Below are 16,371 nucleotides of genomic sequence, written 5' to 3'. Positions count from 1 at the left end.
CAAGGGATCAGGATCACTGGAGCAAGATCCCTGTTGGTATGGCAAAACCTCAGTGAAAACTCTAACTGTCAAGAGAAAGGTCTTATTTTGGACTGAGTTAATGGATTATTGGAGATCAGTATACTTGGCAGTTCAGGGCTGAATACAATACTATAATTCTTTACTAAGCACTTCACTTTGGTTTTCGAAAGGGCTGTAAGTCAGCTCAAAATCTAACCCTTGCGACACTTTATGAAAAGAGAATCAAGGTTCATTTCTACCCTGACACCTACCATGGATTTTGGTTTTATCGCTTTAAGTAATAGATATTTCTGCTCATTAATACACTAGAAGCACAGATAGTCTTGGTTCAGACAAAGGGAAAGAAAAGCTGTAAGAAACACACAGTTTATGAATAGTTTTTATATTACAGGCAAACCATGTTGGATAATGGAAATGCTTGTATGTGGGAACACTGGAACACATAGCAAAGAGATCTGCTGTGGGTCCTTGTTGATTTGGCTTGGTTGGACCTGAGCTGCTAAGTTATTGCTCTGCCCATGCTCCTCACCTACCAGATTGTTCGTAATTACTTGGCTTGGGGACAGCAGCCATCCCAATCTATCCTGGGTGTTCACTGTCTACATGAGTAAACTCCGCATACCTGAGCTGAGATCAGCTGTCTGTGATCACATCCCCAGCACTATGAATCAGTGTCATAAGGAGAGCCTATGACCACAGAACTCTTCCAACAGTAACTAAAAACAGGCTGTGCCATAATGTTGCATGAAGTTTGCAGGCAGCCCTTTGGTTGGATGCACAGTAAGTGGCATATACACCTCACCTCTACAGCAAACACTCAGAGGCTGTAACTTCATTGCCTTCTCTGCATCTACTTGCTATTCAAGCCCTCAACATGTTTGAGCGCAGGAGTCACAAGCCTGCATCACTTTATTTTAATGTGTATTTCTGAGTTTCAGAAATTATGTCAAGATGAATAATACCATACAAATTTGAAATTACCCCCAAGTTTTGTCTGGTTGACATGGTCTGAATGAAGACTTTGTCTTTACCTTTGATCGTTGTCATCTCTACCTTTGATTGTTTTGGATCTGTTCCACCCTATGCACCCCATCTGCTGCCAGCAGCCTCAGCACTCATGTGGAAGCAATGACTAATCTCTACGGGAATGATGCAGCAGCCAAGCAGTTCTGGGCTTGTTATCCAACCAGGATCCAGGAGCTGAGAGTTAGTATAGTTATTAACAATGTGATCATCGATGTTATTGTTGTGGTAGGGCTGGTTCATTAACAAATCAATGTTTGTGCACATCCTTGCAAACATAAAGCACTCTTTTCAGCACCAAGCATTATTATTAGAGTTACCTCTTGCTGCATCTTCCTGTTAAAGGTTAGAGGGACTTAAAGGTCTTAACTCTCTGCTAAAACAGTGTTGTGCCTTAGATATTCTCCCTCTAGCAAACAGTAGAGAAATCCACAGCAGCTAAACGCTGCAGGAAAATGGAGGACACTGCGAATGGCAACCTGCATTGGACCAGGAGTTCATCTTATATACCTGGTCCTCAACCATCCTCAAGCCCAGCTGCTCATGGGAAGGAGCAAGGAGTTATAAGATAGCTTGTCCACTGGGTGACGCTCACCCTCAACCCACAGAGACACACTGTGCCTGCCAAACTCAGGGGTCTTTGGGCAGTGGGTGTTCAGAGTGTGCACAACAGCTATATCTTGCTTCTGAGTGTTCCTGGCACAATGCTATGCTAAGCAAAGATCTGCTCGCCATTTTGTCCTGTGCTTAATCTAGCCCCAGTAAGTAATAAAAAGCAAAGTCCTTCAGCATGGGGGAAACATCTCTGTAATGATACGTTACGTCTGTGCATCTGTTCTCACAGCAGGGACGTGTACTAGAGCTAATCAGGAGCTGGAAGTTGTGTTCCCCAGGAAATTCTGACATCGGAAAAAAATTAATTCCAAATTAGATCGAAATGCCAACATTTCTAATTTTCTCACAAAATGAGATTTCTCCCTCAAAGTAGTTCTAGGCCATCAGAATGTTTTAGTTTGATAGCACAATCTTGATTCATTTCACTCTGACTGTTACACTATATTAAAATATTAAATGTCACAATATATATATAATAGCACATATAACATAGAATATATCTGAATTAGTGACCTAATAGAGGATAAAAGCTGAAATTTATTTTTCTAAATGAGGATCTCTACAATAGGCTGAAGCACCTGACTTAAATGCCTCACTTAGGCAAGCAGTCTCCCCTTCTAGTCGAGTGAGAGAAGTGGACTCCCTGGAGGACAGTTGGGATTACCTGAATGTGTTTCCTCTGAGGATCCCACAGTTCCCTGCTGATAGTAAAGGAAACATGAGGGACTCCTCTCCTCATTCAGGCAAGCCTTTGGGTGCAAAGCATTACATGACATGGATATCTCCCAAAACATTTACATGCAATAATGGGAGATTCACCTCTCCTAACTTTTCATGTCTCCAGTGCAGCCTGTCCCATAGACTACATAACCCAGGCTCCTCTCACAGTCAATGTAAAGAAATAGGTACCTTTGCTATATGATTCATCTCATCCTGGTACAGATAATATGCTCTAAAAGGGATGATTTCTGTTTCCTGATTATCAAGGGAGGCTGAAAGGACTCTATCAGCTCCACTAAATAGCAGGTGTCCGAAATGACATCACTGGCTTCTAATAAAGGGCCACCAGTGCTTTGTTTCCTATTAAATTCTTTATTCTGATGCAATTGTGGTTTTGATCCACAATCTTGTTGGCTGTCTTTAACAACCCCCACTGGATGTTATTGCCTATGTTGCTACCAGGCCTTTCCATGGCCCATGCACATCAGCATGCTCCCATCCCTGGGGGCTGAGAAGACAGATCTCAGCAGCTATTCCCCACAAGGATGTTCACACGTATTATAGTTAGTGCCAATGATGCCACATATGGAAATTGAGAAAAGACAGTGGACCAGGGATTCAAAGCAATGGGGCGTTTAATGGATGCTCTCTAGGTGTGTGAGAAGGGGAACCAATGTGGTGGGGATGGCATGCTGGGTCCAGGAAGGAGAACAGACCCTTCACTCACCTTCTCTCTGTTGCTGTGGGATCATGGGAGGCGGCTGTGGGAACGCTTGGCTAATCTGGCCATAAGCAGCAGGATAAGCAGCTATGGGGGAGAGAAAGGGAGAGAAGAAAGGACAGATTTCAGTGCTGGGAAGCATGGAGCTTTCATGTCAACAATCACACCAAGCTGGAGGTGGGCTTTCTCTCTGTATTTTAGCCTCATATGTCCTGAGATGCAGTAAAACATCACAGTGGTGATCCAGGTGGTGGCACTTGGCCCCGAAGACCCAACCTCCCTTCAGCATCCTAACAGTAGCACTGAGGACAGCCACACGGTCTAAATGGGGGTCTCCACTGAGATCTCCCCCACCAGAGATGTGTAACCATCCCTGATGGTACCACAAGCACGCTTGCTGACGAGCTCAGCACATTGATGCCCGTGCTGGCAGTCACATGCAGTGCCCATGCACATTTCCTTGTGTAATCTCTTTTGCACTCTGATTATTTCACACGCTCATAGCAGCAGTTCACACATGTATTTCCTCTCTCTTACTGTAACCTTCATATGCACACACCCTGTATAGGCACACTTGTGCATACACTCTCAGATATATATTTCCTTTCATGTCTACAGACACTTTCTCTTTCACATAGACACAGTGGAAAGAGTGTGCGGCAATTAAACAATTTTCCCCACCTCAGCTCCCCCACCAAGCAGACAAGGGGAGCCATTCAGTACCACAGATGGTAGATGATGTGCCTTGCTGCTAAAAATACAGAGTACGGGTCGCCTGTGAGCCCAGAGAGAGGGGGATAGGGGCCATGTGTGTGCAGAGGGGTTAATTAACAGCTCAAAGGGTTGAGCTGCTTCCCATCTATCAAACCTCACAAGCAATAAATGACAATACCTAAAACACCGGCAAATGAAGCCCTACATGGAGAATTAAATTAAGTTTCCAGATACAGCGCTGACATGAGATAATAGCCATTGCTCAGCGGGAGCCCATGATTGCTCCAGTTACCACAGGAAATAATGACTTTGGGGTGGCAGCTTCCTCGCAACGTTGGCCATGGACACCTCGCAAGGGGAGGCTGAACACGGCAGGGTCGTGATCTGCACCAGGTCACTTTGGCTGGTGTCAGTCCATCAGCCGCAAAGGAGCAGCTCCGTGAACGGGGCAACGTGAGAGTCAGCAAAAGCTGACCCACTGGAAGTCGTGAAGAAGCTGCCGAGGAATCGGGAGTATGTCTGCAGCTTCTAAGCAGGCCTCAGACTAACTAGCTGGGATATGGCCAGTGGTGCAGTGAGGCTGACCCCAGAGACGATAGCTTTTGGGGTGTGCGTGGTAGCCCTGGGTTCAGCAGTTGCACCTCCAGCCACACCAGAGCTAGCCAGTGCTGAGGTGTCTCATGCATGGCCAACCTGCATACCCTACAACATGGGGATGTGCAGACATCCCAAACCCTGCCAGGGACAGCAGGGTCTGGCTGCCCATCTCCACTGCTCACTGCAGCACTCAGGAAACACCCAATTTTTTTGCTACAGAAAGTGGCCCCCAAATCAAGCGTCCTGATCTTCCACTTGTTCATTGTGCTAAGGAGATCCAACCTGGTCCTGTCAATGAAGCTGCACCAAGGCGCAGGTCAGTGGGAGCCTTTCCCTGGTGTTTTATTGTTGAGGATTGCCTCCTCAGGGGGAGAAGACCCTGGGTCTTTGTTTGTTTTCATGAGTAGTGCAAATTTAATCTGAGGATCTGTGGCCCTGGTGTCCCTGTCTCAGCAAACTCCTCGCTTGCCCCAGCCCCTTTAGGTGTGTTCAGAGATTAAAGGCTTTAGAGGAGAGAAAGATTTATTGGGAGAAAGTGTTAATACTAACGACCTGCGTACTGCTGCACTCCAGCGTAGGCTTGCTGCAAGGGGTCTGCTGCAGTGGGGCTCTGTGCTGTGGAGACAGAAGAGAGAGAAGGAATTAAGGGATTAAAACATGACGGATGCTCCCCCTTTCTCTTCCCCCATCGATGGGTGGTGTGGGACAGACAAACCCAGAGGCTTAAGCAGCTTGCTTGCCCTACAGACAGTGTGGTGCAGTACCCCCATAATAACAGTCCCCCAGCTGTCCATTACCCTGTGCGACTTCAGAGCAGAAGGCAGACAAACTTTTCCTCTCTTTTCCCAAGTTTAAATTATAGACCACCTCTACTCATACAGATTTTTGGCATTGCAGCAGTCAACCCCAAAAAGCCCTCATCTTAAGCCAGGACTGATGCTGTGCTAGGTGCTGCGCACACTCAGATCTCAGTGATGGCTACAGGCACATAAAACTTTCAATCAGAGCAGAAAACAACAGGGGCATAGCAGGAGGAAGGAGAAGAGAACAAAGCACCGGCTCCTTCCACCCTGACATCCCTTCGAAGGACCACGCTGCTGCCGGGAAGCCCCCTGCCTGGGGAGGAGAGGCTGCTTGGAGGGGAGGGGGACACCACTTGTCTGCTCCAGGAGGATGCTGGGGATCTCTGCGTAAAGCATGCAGTCCCTAGCTGGCTTCAAAGTGCATTTTTTCCCTTTACAAGTGTGCATTCCTCCCCCTAAAACTGTTTATTTTTGTGAAACTTTGAAGTCTAGCTCAAATACAACCAAAGCTAGTTAAGATTTCTTTTTTTTCCTTTTCCCCTTTGGTTGATAGGGAGAGAAGACAGAGCAAATGAGAGAGAGTGAAACGTGTTGGATAAGCTCTTTCTTTATCTGCAGCAATAAAATATTTAAAGCAAAGCTTGGCTGAACCTCCAGTCCAAATGTCACCTTGGCCCTAATATTTCACTTCTTGTTATGAGTTTAATTTGTATTTATTGGTGCTGCATAGTTCTACATTTATTCAGTCCCTCCAGCTTCATACTTTTAGGATGACCCCTAGGAAACTGCTGCTTTCCCCCCTCCTTCCCACCTTCTTCCCTCCTACAAGAGGAGAGGTGTAGCTGGAGGAAAGGGCTTGGAGGGTGCACCCGATGGGGCCTCTTGGAAGGAAATCTGCTGGTGCTGTTGACCTAGCCAAGGAGAGAGACTGGCTAGATGCCAAAGTGCGTGATGTGGTGGCAAACATGAGTGCTACGAACCCAGGGAACATGGACAAAGTGCTTTGTTACAGATGCAATTATGGATTTGATCCTTAATGGCAAAGATTACCATTGATCATGATGGCAGCTTGTAAGGTCTCCTAGAACATTTATCAACACAAGTGCAAAGAGGAATGGTAAGACCAAACTTGGAGGGGAGAAACTCAATTAGCTGGCTAAGTCTTGGAGGCTCCTGTTGATTATGGGTATTACTGGGTCATTGGGGTGGTCACAGGAAGAAACAGGTGGGATTGCAGTCTTAGGCTGGAAGATGGCTGGTTGAATTGCTTTGGCAAGAGGGACCTTTGGCAGGTCCCACAGTACGCATGTGAAAAGAGAAAGCACTGCATTACTGTAAGGATTTGCACCCCTTGAAAAGGGGCATGAGGAGAATTCCTTAAAACCCCTGGAGATCAGTGGAAGGCATAGCAGGGATGTAACGCTGTATTTGTCAGGTGTAGATGTTTCAGGAAACTGGAGGAAATGCTTGCAAAGTAAAAAATCTGTTTTCTACTTACTTCTCCCTTCTTGAAGAAGGGAGTGACCAAAGTCTATTCTTTTTAACCTCTGTTCAAACCTGTTTTCCTCTAAAAACAGGCTGTTGAGCATATTGCTCCAGAAGAAAACTGAATGGTTATGAAAGGCAGAGTGATACAGCAGTTCCTGTGCTCCCCTGGGAGAAAAGATCTTAATAACTTGGACCACCCAAACAGACCATGTGCTGTCACATAGAAGGTACATCCTGAGCAAGGTGAGAAAGGAGACATGGTAGAGGGAGCAAATCTTTATAAGAGAATTATGGTCTTGCAGTCTGAAGGAAGGAGATGATCTACTGTGCCTGCCCCAAAGGCAACTGCCCTTTCTTGGTGGTACCCATCTGCTTACTGAGATAAAAAAAGAAATTCTCTTTGCTGCTTGGGAGATACACTCGTAGCATTTCCTTTCCCTGCCCCAGGTTAGCCTAGCTGGAGCAGAAGGTCACACCTGTCAGAAACCACAAATCAGCTTCCCAGGAGGGCATGGTGTAGGACGAGACACCAGTCCCCAAACTGGGCTGCTGGGGCTTGCAGGCTGGTGCAGAGCACCTAGCTCATGTCCTGGGGTGTTACAGCAGGATGGCTGCTGAACATTTCTTCCAAGGTGTCCGTGCTGACATTGCTCAATCTGCAGGCCATGCAGAAAGACAGAGTAAAAGCTGAGCCTGGACTTTGGCATGCTGTTTCCTTCTCTGACATGCTGGCAATTAGCAATGACTGCCTCTTTATTGATACATGGAGCTGTACCTATCCAACTGTGGTCCTTTTCTTTTTTTTTCTTTTTTTTTTTTTTCTGTGCCTTAAGTTGGGCATGCATGGAAACTGCCCATTCTCCCAGCTGTACCTGAGTCTGCATCCTGTCCACGGGGTCCTACAATGACAAAACCCTCCAAAGAAGCTATTTTATCTCTGGCTTCTCGGGCCTGAGAGTGTAGGCTTTGTCTTTCTTGAAGGGAATCTGATGCTTCTCCTGATTTTGGTTTGAATCAGAATAAAATCTTTTTCACAATTAACACCTTTCCCTGGACCCAGCTCTGGTCTTAGACCTTTAAAATGGATTAAATCATGGTGGGGTTGATCACTTCCTCAGAGAGAATGGGTGTCAGCAGCTCCAGAAGCATCACATCATCTGGATGATGAACATGGTGTCCTAGGACAGCTGTTGTCTTTGTGCTAGTGCTATAAACTGAATGGGACCTCTCAGCTCACTGGGGAGCTGCTCTCCTTACCCCATGTGAGGATATCTTGCATCTCTATGGAGCCATACTCTGCCCATCATAAGTAAGCCATTCAGTGTAGGTAATATGTGCTGAAAATCACCGTTCACCTTTAAGATTAAATATTAAAACTGGGCAAATGCTTTATTTAAAGGGTTTGGAACAACAGGCATTTAAATGCAGCCTTTTTCCCTCCCACACAAAGCTTTTAGAGTTCATTATTTCCTTGAGCCTTCAGGACTTGTCAGCAAGGGGAGTATCTAACTGGGAGTTTCTTTCTCAAGAGACTGTTTTGTGCCCCAGATTACAGAGAGAACTTCCTCCTGGCTCACAGCACATGCAAGTCAATGAGATAACTCATCCCTTGATTTCAGTTAGCTTTGATCCACGCTGGGAATCATTTCCTCCCAGGTAAAGAAGATGCAAGGTGTCTGTGGCTGACCTGACACTCAGGACTGCAACACTGGCCCAAGAGTCCCTGGATGCTCTTGAAAAGGAGCAAGGCAAAAGCACCTCAGGGCTGTAGCACCAGATCCCATGGGGAGGCAGCAACCCCCCAGTTCGGTGCTCTGTTTTATTCAGAGCCTCATGCCCTACCTTGGCTGTTTGGGAGAGGCAGTTGTGGCAATTCACCACCTGCAAGGATTTAACTTGGGAGTTCTTAAAAATAAAAGTGATTTCCTTTGCTCACTGAAGAATTCATCTTCCTTAGCTCTGAAGGCGTGTTTACTCAGCAAATGAAGATGTGACTTCAGTACAGTGGATGTGCCCATGCTGGCCAACACGGGCTAGGAAGATGCAGGGACACAGGCTCCAGGCTGGCTGGGTACCCTGGCATGAAGCCAGGGTAGCTTGGGCAGCCATGAGCATATCTTCCTGCTGCCACTCGCTGTGCCAGATGAATTAAACTTAGTGAAGGGCATAACCGCCTGTTCTCCCAGCTGTAGTATGGATGAAGCCAATGGTTGGTATTGATCCAGAAATCTCAAGACACTGATTAGACATTTGAGGAAGTTGTGGCCATGCTGTGTTCAGCAAAGTGACAGCCCTCCTACATACTAATGACCAGTGTGAAGTTCAGGAAGGGCTCAGATGTATGAGGGACTCATGATCCAGAGCTAACCTGCCCCAGGGTTGTTTGTAACTGTAGGCTGGAGTGTAACGTATGCTAAAATTCATAGTGGTGGGGAGATGTAAATCATTTTTGTGTCTCAGCAAGACACAAGGAGGGAAGGCTGCTTTACTCTTTGGTAAGATGCACATAACGTAATATGATTGTGCTCCTTCAAGGTAGATTTACACTGTCTCTGTGACCCCTTCTCCCCATACAGCTGACAAGTCTTCTCTGTTACTGCAAATATTAGTTGAAGTTAGTGTGGCAACAACCAATGGATCTGATATCCCTGGGATATGATAAACAAAATTCAGAGGTGGGGAAACTTTCTGCATTTTGAGCTTTTCTTTCGACTCTTTATGAATAGTTCTGAATTTTTCAAGTATCCTTTTCAAGAGAGTGACCACTGAATTCCGATAACGGTTACACACTGTCAAAAAACCAAACCAAACAAACATCCATGCAAACATGCACAATAATGCTGCACCCCTGTTCCTGCAACTTGTCCTCACAAGCACTCCCAATAATGGTGCTCATTTCATAGACGACATGTTGTCCATGCTGTTTGTTCTGGGGTTCCAGTCCACCGTGATCCAGAAGGTAAATAGCTAAGTAAGGCCAGGTAAGACCTATGGGAATGTAGGGGACACTAGACAAGGAACAAGAACATAATAAAGGACCTGCAAGGGCTTTTGGACCAGAACAAGTGCACGTCTATGTTGTAACATCAGGCAAAGACCTCAAATGTGTACAAATTTGCCCATAGATACCACTTGAAATAGCTTTCCTTGTCGTCATATTCATGAAGATCTTATGACCAATATACAGACATTTGAGAGATCAAATTTGATGTAATGTGATTAAATGGGGATCAGCTGGTGAAGTGAAAAAAAGCAGAGAGGCTCCCGAGAGGCCAGAGGACAAGTATCAATCACATCAGTCCCACTGAAGTTAGTGTAGCTGTTCTGCTTTACAGAAGCTGAGGATCTGGCCTTGCCAGGGCAAACTAAAGGTGTACTGTGAAAACAGATGCTAATAGTAACTTCATTTGGCAGCTCAGGGCAAGAGCCTTATCCCTGGACATTGCCTCTATATTAATTTGATAATTTCCATATCTCCACGGGAAAAATTCTGCTCAGATACTATTGTCTCTTTGCAAGACTATCCTGGCCAAGATGCCACAAGGTGACCATGGCAGATAACCTTCCATAAACCTGGAGACATAAAACAAGCCAATGACCTACTATATAGCCATAAATATAAATTTAACGAAGGCAGCACTTATTCATTAGGCAGAAGTCAAGAAATGACTCCCAAGTCCTTCAAAGAAAGTAGATCTGTTAATGTCACTTTCTGAATCCTCTGCCTGATGCCAAAAACCAGGGATGATTTCCCAAGTCAGCACGAAATACCAGTGCTTTAAAATTAACACCAGGAAGCTTTCTTACTACTGATATAACTCTAGATTGAAGCCCAACTTTTTAAAGGAGCATTCAGCTAGTGTTAGACCACACATTTAGCTTTTGTCAAAGAATGAAAGGATGGAGGTGGCAGTAAGAAGCACACTGTTACAAAAAATAAAATTAGTTTAAGGGATGTTCTACAAGGAATCCCTTCTGAGATGCCTGTAGCCCGGCTATGGTACCTGCAGCTGAGCTGTTACATGGGTGTCCCAGGTGAAAATGGTTGTAGGACAGAGGGCTGGAGTCTCCTGTGGTGCTCAGGGATGAAATGAGGAGGAACTGCACTGAAGCCAGTGGAGGTGGTGAGGAACAACAATGCTGGTTACTGCCTGGAAGCAGAAGACCCATTTCTCTGAGAGACAAAATAGGGTCTGGCAAATTTTGGGCCCCTACACACCCTAGGATTTTACTGTGGTAGAAGGGGTCAGCAAACCTTCCACCTATATGATATACCCTTGAAACCCTTCTTTTCACTGACTGCATTTCCTGGCAGTCATGCTTTATTTCACCTATTTCACCCTATTTTCCAGCACTGCTCCCTTCACTGATCTACAAAAGCATGTTATCACCTCGATCCACAGCTTTGTGCTCTGCCCCATCTATTCATTCCTCTGACAGACCCAGGGGTATCTTACACCTCTCCCTGGACCTGTCTCTGCAGCCTCTGGGAGGGCGGATGCGGGGTGCGGGGCGATCAAATGGAGCCAGTGCTGCTCAGTCAGGGTGGGGGGGAAATAAAATAATGATAGCACGACAAATCTAAGTGAAGGCCAGGATTAAAATAAATAAATAAATAACCGAGTGGGAGGGCTCTATTCACCTTCTCCTTAAATCCAATTTAAATCACTCTCTACAGCCCTAATCTATATCCATAATTATATCATTTCGTACAACAAGCTTGCGAGAGGTCTTAAGAAATTTATGTAGATTAAAATTCATGGGTGCCATAGTACAGATTCCATATTATTAAGATTGATTAGGACAGCTGATGCTGTGATTAAAGAAGCCAGCGTTTACTGTTGTAATTAATTAGGTATTCAGACACAACAATAACTGCAATAATAGAAAGAATGTGCTGATCCGGCAGAAAACAGAGACTGATTCTGTGTTTTATAGTCTCGTTTTTGTCATTTAGGACACCACTCAGTCAAAGACATGTTGTCCTATTGTCTCTTCCTGTACAGATCAGGGGAGCCATGAAACCCAGGGAATTTGTGCCCCCCGCTCCATCTTGTGGGTTAGAAACATCTTTTTGTAGCTTCCTCAGGCATAGGAGATGCTTGTTTGGGACCAGAAACGGCCATACTATGTAATTCATATAGCGCATCCCTGGAAATCAGGATTATCCTTAGTATGTTCTTAATAGGCCTGCCTCCAAGCCTCATCCACAATAGGGCCCCTGCTGAGACGGGTGCTGTGCAAACACACAATAGGAGTCATGTCTGCCCATGAAGAGCTTCCAGTGGGCAAAGCAAGAAAGACATAGAAGACTCAGAAATGCGGCAAGGTGAAGGTGGTTGCCCAAGGTGATGTACTAATTCAACAGCAGAGACAGGACCAGGCTTCCCTCCTGTTGCCTGAGCCCATAAACACATAAATCGTGGTCAGGTTTTTAAAGCTATTAGGGCACTTAACTCCATATTTTTTTGGGAGCTTGCTCTAAGTCACCTCTGAAAAACAAAGCTCAAGGTGTTAACTCACTTAGGTGCCTCTGAAAACTTTAGCGCAGTGCCTGCTTTGTATTTACACCTTCTTCCAGATCAGAGGAGAAAACACTTTGGCTCTGGAAAGGCTCCCACAGCTGCCTTAAACAACCTCATTCATTATGGCTGCAGCGTGATCGTTGGAAGTACACAGCATCATTAAAGTAGCTTAGACTACAATTGAAGATGGCAACTTATTATATTTTTAATGAGTGCATTCCTTCACTTATTTATTTTACCAGTAAAGCGTGGTTTATGGCACGTGGCAGATTGTTACAAATGGGTCAAATAAATGCTTCCCAGTCATAATGATGTTTCAGGAGCTCACTGTTGCATTTTTTGAACTGCTGATACAGAATATGAAAGGGAAAGCTCTCACTCAGGGGCTTAGGGTGGACAAACACAATGAAGCTAAAGATTTCCTATAGCAAGCAACCTAGCCTCAGGGCTGCTGAGCCAGGTAATTTCTAGGGCATGGTGCATGACCAGACCAAATGCTATGGGGCTTGGCTTTCATCCTGGACCTCCTACAGGTGCAGGAAGGTCACTCCTTGTCTGTTCTTCTCATACACCTGCTCTTGAAACTCTGTGTGACCCCTTTGAAATGTCAGGGCATGTGCTGGGGCAGGGGAAGCCAGTCCCTTTGTCTGCCTGTACAGAGGAATCCCTGATCCTGGCCAATGCCACCAGATGGTGTCTGTTGTGATCGGGACCGACCCTGTGACTGACTGTCCTGGAGCAGCAGCCTGCCCATCAGCAGTGCTGCTAGCCAATTGACAAGCTAATAGATAAGGCTGTCGTATCGGCATGCCGGCAACTCCTCCCAAACAAAATGAGTTTGGGTAATGATAATAATTACAGGTGGAGTCTGAATCCCGTCTCTGCTGGCAATGGGTGAAACTGGTTACTGCCTGATAGCTCTTTGTTGAGCCAAGGAAAATGAATTTATTGTGTTGCGTCAGTTCCTAAGACATGAGCACAGGAATTCACCCGTGGGGGACACCTTTGCTGCCAGTCTCAGCTGTGACTTGGAAAGGCTTGGCTGCCTAGTAGTACTGACAGCTAGTCCTCACCAGAGAGGAGTGGGCCTCAAGTAGGGCATGAAGCGGAGTTAGCTGTCTTGCTAGCCCAGATGTGCCCACTGCATAAGCAACAGGGAGTGGAGGGACTTCTGCAATGTCTGCAATGCGAAGTTATAAAGCTATTCCTGGCAGTGATAGGCAGACAGAAACAGAGCCATGAACGAGGCAAAGTATTTATAGTGTATTATGGACAGCTGAGGGAAGTCTTCTTTTATAGTCCTCAGTTACCAGTCTAAGTGCACTGAAGAACCCAGCATTCTGGAAAACATTCCCCCTCTGAAGCTCCTCAAATTCGCCTTACCACTGGGTCCACCCCTGGCTCTAGTTGGGCTGGACATCCCCTGGCCCGGGATAGAATGGGCTATATTTATGCTTCCTTCCTGGGCACATCACTGGGCAGAAGATAACAAAGCAGCGCCCACTCTTTTCTGAGTGCTGTGCTCTGTGCCCCCTGCCAGTTCCCTTATTCTGAGTCACTGAACCCATGACAGCTGCTCCTGTCTCTCTCGTTTGATATCCTTAGATCTCCCAGTTTTCTCCTCTCGCTCTCCTCTTCTCTTCCCGAGGAGGCTTTATTTTTGCAGTAGGCATTTTGTCTAGATCCTCACAATGCAATCTAGTAGGGGCAAGACCCATTCCTTGAGAGCAGAATTTTGATGGTGTGAAACACAGCAGAAACCAGTGCAGATGGCCTCCACTGTTATTGTAGGTCACACACTGTTACAAGGGAGGCACCGGGTTCTTGGTGGCTGAGAAGTGTTGGCAGAAGAGCGCCATCCTTGTTACTATGATGAATGTGAAAATGGCAAATGCTCTTGTGCTGCTGCAAAGTGACTTGCCAGATCATGGCACAATAGATTATGCTCTTTGTCCCCACTATGTGTTGTGACACATTGCCATGTTCAATAGCTCTGCACGTTGAAAGATTAAAGGGCAGGCATTAATGCACAACCAGGCTAAATCTCCAGAAGGACTCATACTACTTGAAGGAGAAGATTTTGCTCCCTTGTGATTCTGTCCATGCCAAAAAGTGCCCTGTGAAGCATTATGTACATATTGGTTGAGCTTGGAGAGGGTGTGAGCATGGCTTGCAAAGAGTATGTCTGCAAGGAATTGTTTTCTGGTGGTGCTGCATGGATCCGTAGCCCAACCAAAGCCACAGAAAGAGAGAACTCCTGCAGACTGGAGCTGTGATCAGAGATCTGGTGAGTAGGGATGTCTGACCTACTCTTGCCTTTGCCCCAGAGTCACGGGAGTTTCAGTAGTGAAAAACCTAAGACCTAAAAGATAGCGTGTGTCTGTTCCTGCTCCAGACAAAGGGAATATTAAAAATAGCGTTGGTGAAGACAGAAAAAAAATAGTGAAACTACAGGGCAAATAGAATTACATGATTTGGACCTGCTTTTACAGTGCAAAGACTGGAGTTCTGAAGTCATTTAGATGCAACATCAAAAATATTATAGCTAGACACAAAGGTGGACATGTAGACAAAGTACACAATTAATGGGATTTATTTGGGTCTGAATGATGTGGATGTCATGCCTCTACAGATTTTGATGGTCCTGTTTTGCTATTTTCAGGCAACAAACCACATTCTGCTACAGGATATAATGGTCAGAACCCACATTTCAGTTTTTTTTGTGGAGTATGAAAGAGTATCTGAGAGCAAAATTCAGGCATTAAACAATATATAGCAAGTCATAACCATAGCAAGACTACTCTTGCTATGGTTACATACATAATACTGCAGCACTCTTGGCCACTTTCCGAATGAGAAATATATCATAAAAGAAAATTGTTTGGAAGGAAGATGCTGACTTTGAATAGGGACTGGCATGTTCTTTTCTTCTCTATAGCGTTAGTGCAATTGCATGCTTAGCTTTAATATTTTATTTCTACCCTTGCATTCAGAAATGCAGAACCACAGGGCAGTGCCAATAACAGATGCTACAGAGGAAAGTGCGAAAAATCCCGTAATGAACAATGATGAAATAAGCTGCCCAGTGATGAAAATTTCTTTCTAACCCCAAGCAATTAGTGGCTGGATTATATCATAAAACATGAAGGTTTGTGTCCTTTCTACATTTTTATCCAGTCTAATGTGACTGTGGATGTTCTCATTATCCACATAAATGTCTAATCCTTTTTTTTTTTTTTTTTTTTTTCTTAATGCTGGTAAGCTCCAGGCCTCAATAAAGCCTGTGGCAAGGAATAAAGTTTTGGAGAGTGCATTAATGCTCATGAGAAGGAAGAGAATATGATGGAGCAAACACATGACGTGTCCTACACCTAACCTGCTACAAAGGATCTTGTTGTCAGGGTTTCATTGCTAGTGGGGACAGGCAGAAATAAAATGAGCGGTAAGGTTCTGGCTGACCAATTTACACCTCTGCTATCACTTAGGATGTCACTGGGTTATGGGGAAGCTTAGCCCTAGGAAGGACCAATGTATTGCTGAGGACATGCCGAGATAAATTCCAACTTCACACAATACAAAATATTTGGAAGTCAGCTCTACTGGCAGAGAGCAGACCCTCATCCTGCAGGGAAGTGAAGCAAGGATGACTTTTACCTTTCAGTGTGTTAGGCTTTTGGTGTTTGTGCAGGGACTTACTGTAGACTGCTGGCTGAATGAGTCTCCAAAACTCAGAGAAGATCACATTAAGGCCATTGACTTCCATATAATCTTAGATGAAATACCTAACTCAAAGCTTTCTTTAATTATGGGAGTATTTGGAGGTAGTAATGAAAGCTCAAATCATTATGATTCATCTAGAGAGATCATATTTTCTCTGATATCTGCAGTAATGTATCATGGAAAATTAGCTAAGAAGCTAGATAAAGCAGAAAAGAAGATATATGTAGAAATGGATGGATAAACATTGAGATGACAGACTGGCAAACAGGTAGATGCTTAGATGAACCAATGGATATATTTATATCATCCTAAAGATAGGGTGTTTTCTTGCTGCGGTGGCTGATCTCACTGAGCACACTAAGGCTTCCTTCAGTCTTCTGATGCCTCCCCATCAGCTACCAAGAGCTCCCCATCCCTCTAACCT

General features: G+C 45.1%; 1 protein-coding gene across 47 annotated transcripts in view; it reads right to left on the bottom strand.

Moving 5' to 3' along the window:
* CELF4 (CUGBP Elav-like family member 4) overlaps nucleotides 1-16,371 on the bottom strand; it is a 676,700-nt gene that overhangs the window by 24,717 nt on the left and 635,612 nt on the right. For 18 of the 47 annotated variants that reach the window (XM_035566000.1, XM_035565974.1, XM_035565995.1 and 15 more), the window contains 3 exons: nucleotides 4,964-5,026; nucleotides 4,694-4,699; nucleotides 3,107-3,187 (listed from right to left, as the gene is read on the bottom strand). In XM_035566000.1, the coding sequence (XP_035421893.1) occupies nucleotides 3,107-3,187; nucleotides 4,694-4,699; nucleotides 4,964-5,026 (150 nt within the window). Of the gene's footprint in view, nucleotides 1-3,106; nucleotides 3,188-4,693; nucleotides 4,700-4,960; nucleotides 5,027-16,371 lie in introns of all 47 variants that reach the window. The other 29 variants (XM_035565962.1, XM_035565983.1, XM_035565966.1 and 26 more) reach the window with 3 other exon arrangements.

The sequence above is a fragment of the Cygnus atratus genome, chromosome Z (genome assembly GCF_013377495.2).
Source record: "Cygnus atratus isolate AKBS03 ecotype Queensland, Australia chromosome Z, CAtr_DNAZoo_HiC_assembly, whole genome shotgun sequence".
Taxonomy (NCBI): domain Eukaryota; kingdom Metazoa; phylum Chordata; class Aves; order Anseriformes; family Anatidae; genus Cygnus; species Cygnus atratus.
This window is presented reverse-complemented; position numbering and strand designations above follow the sequence as displayed.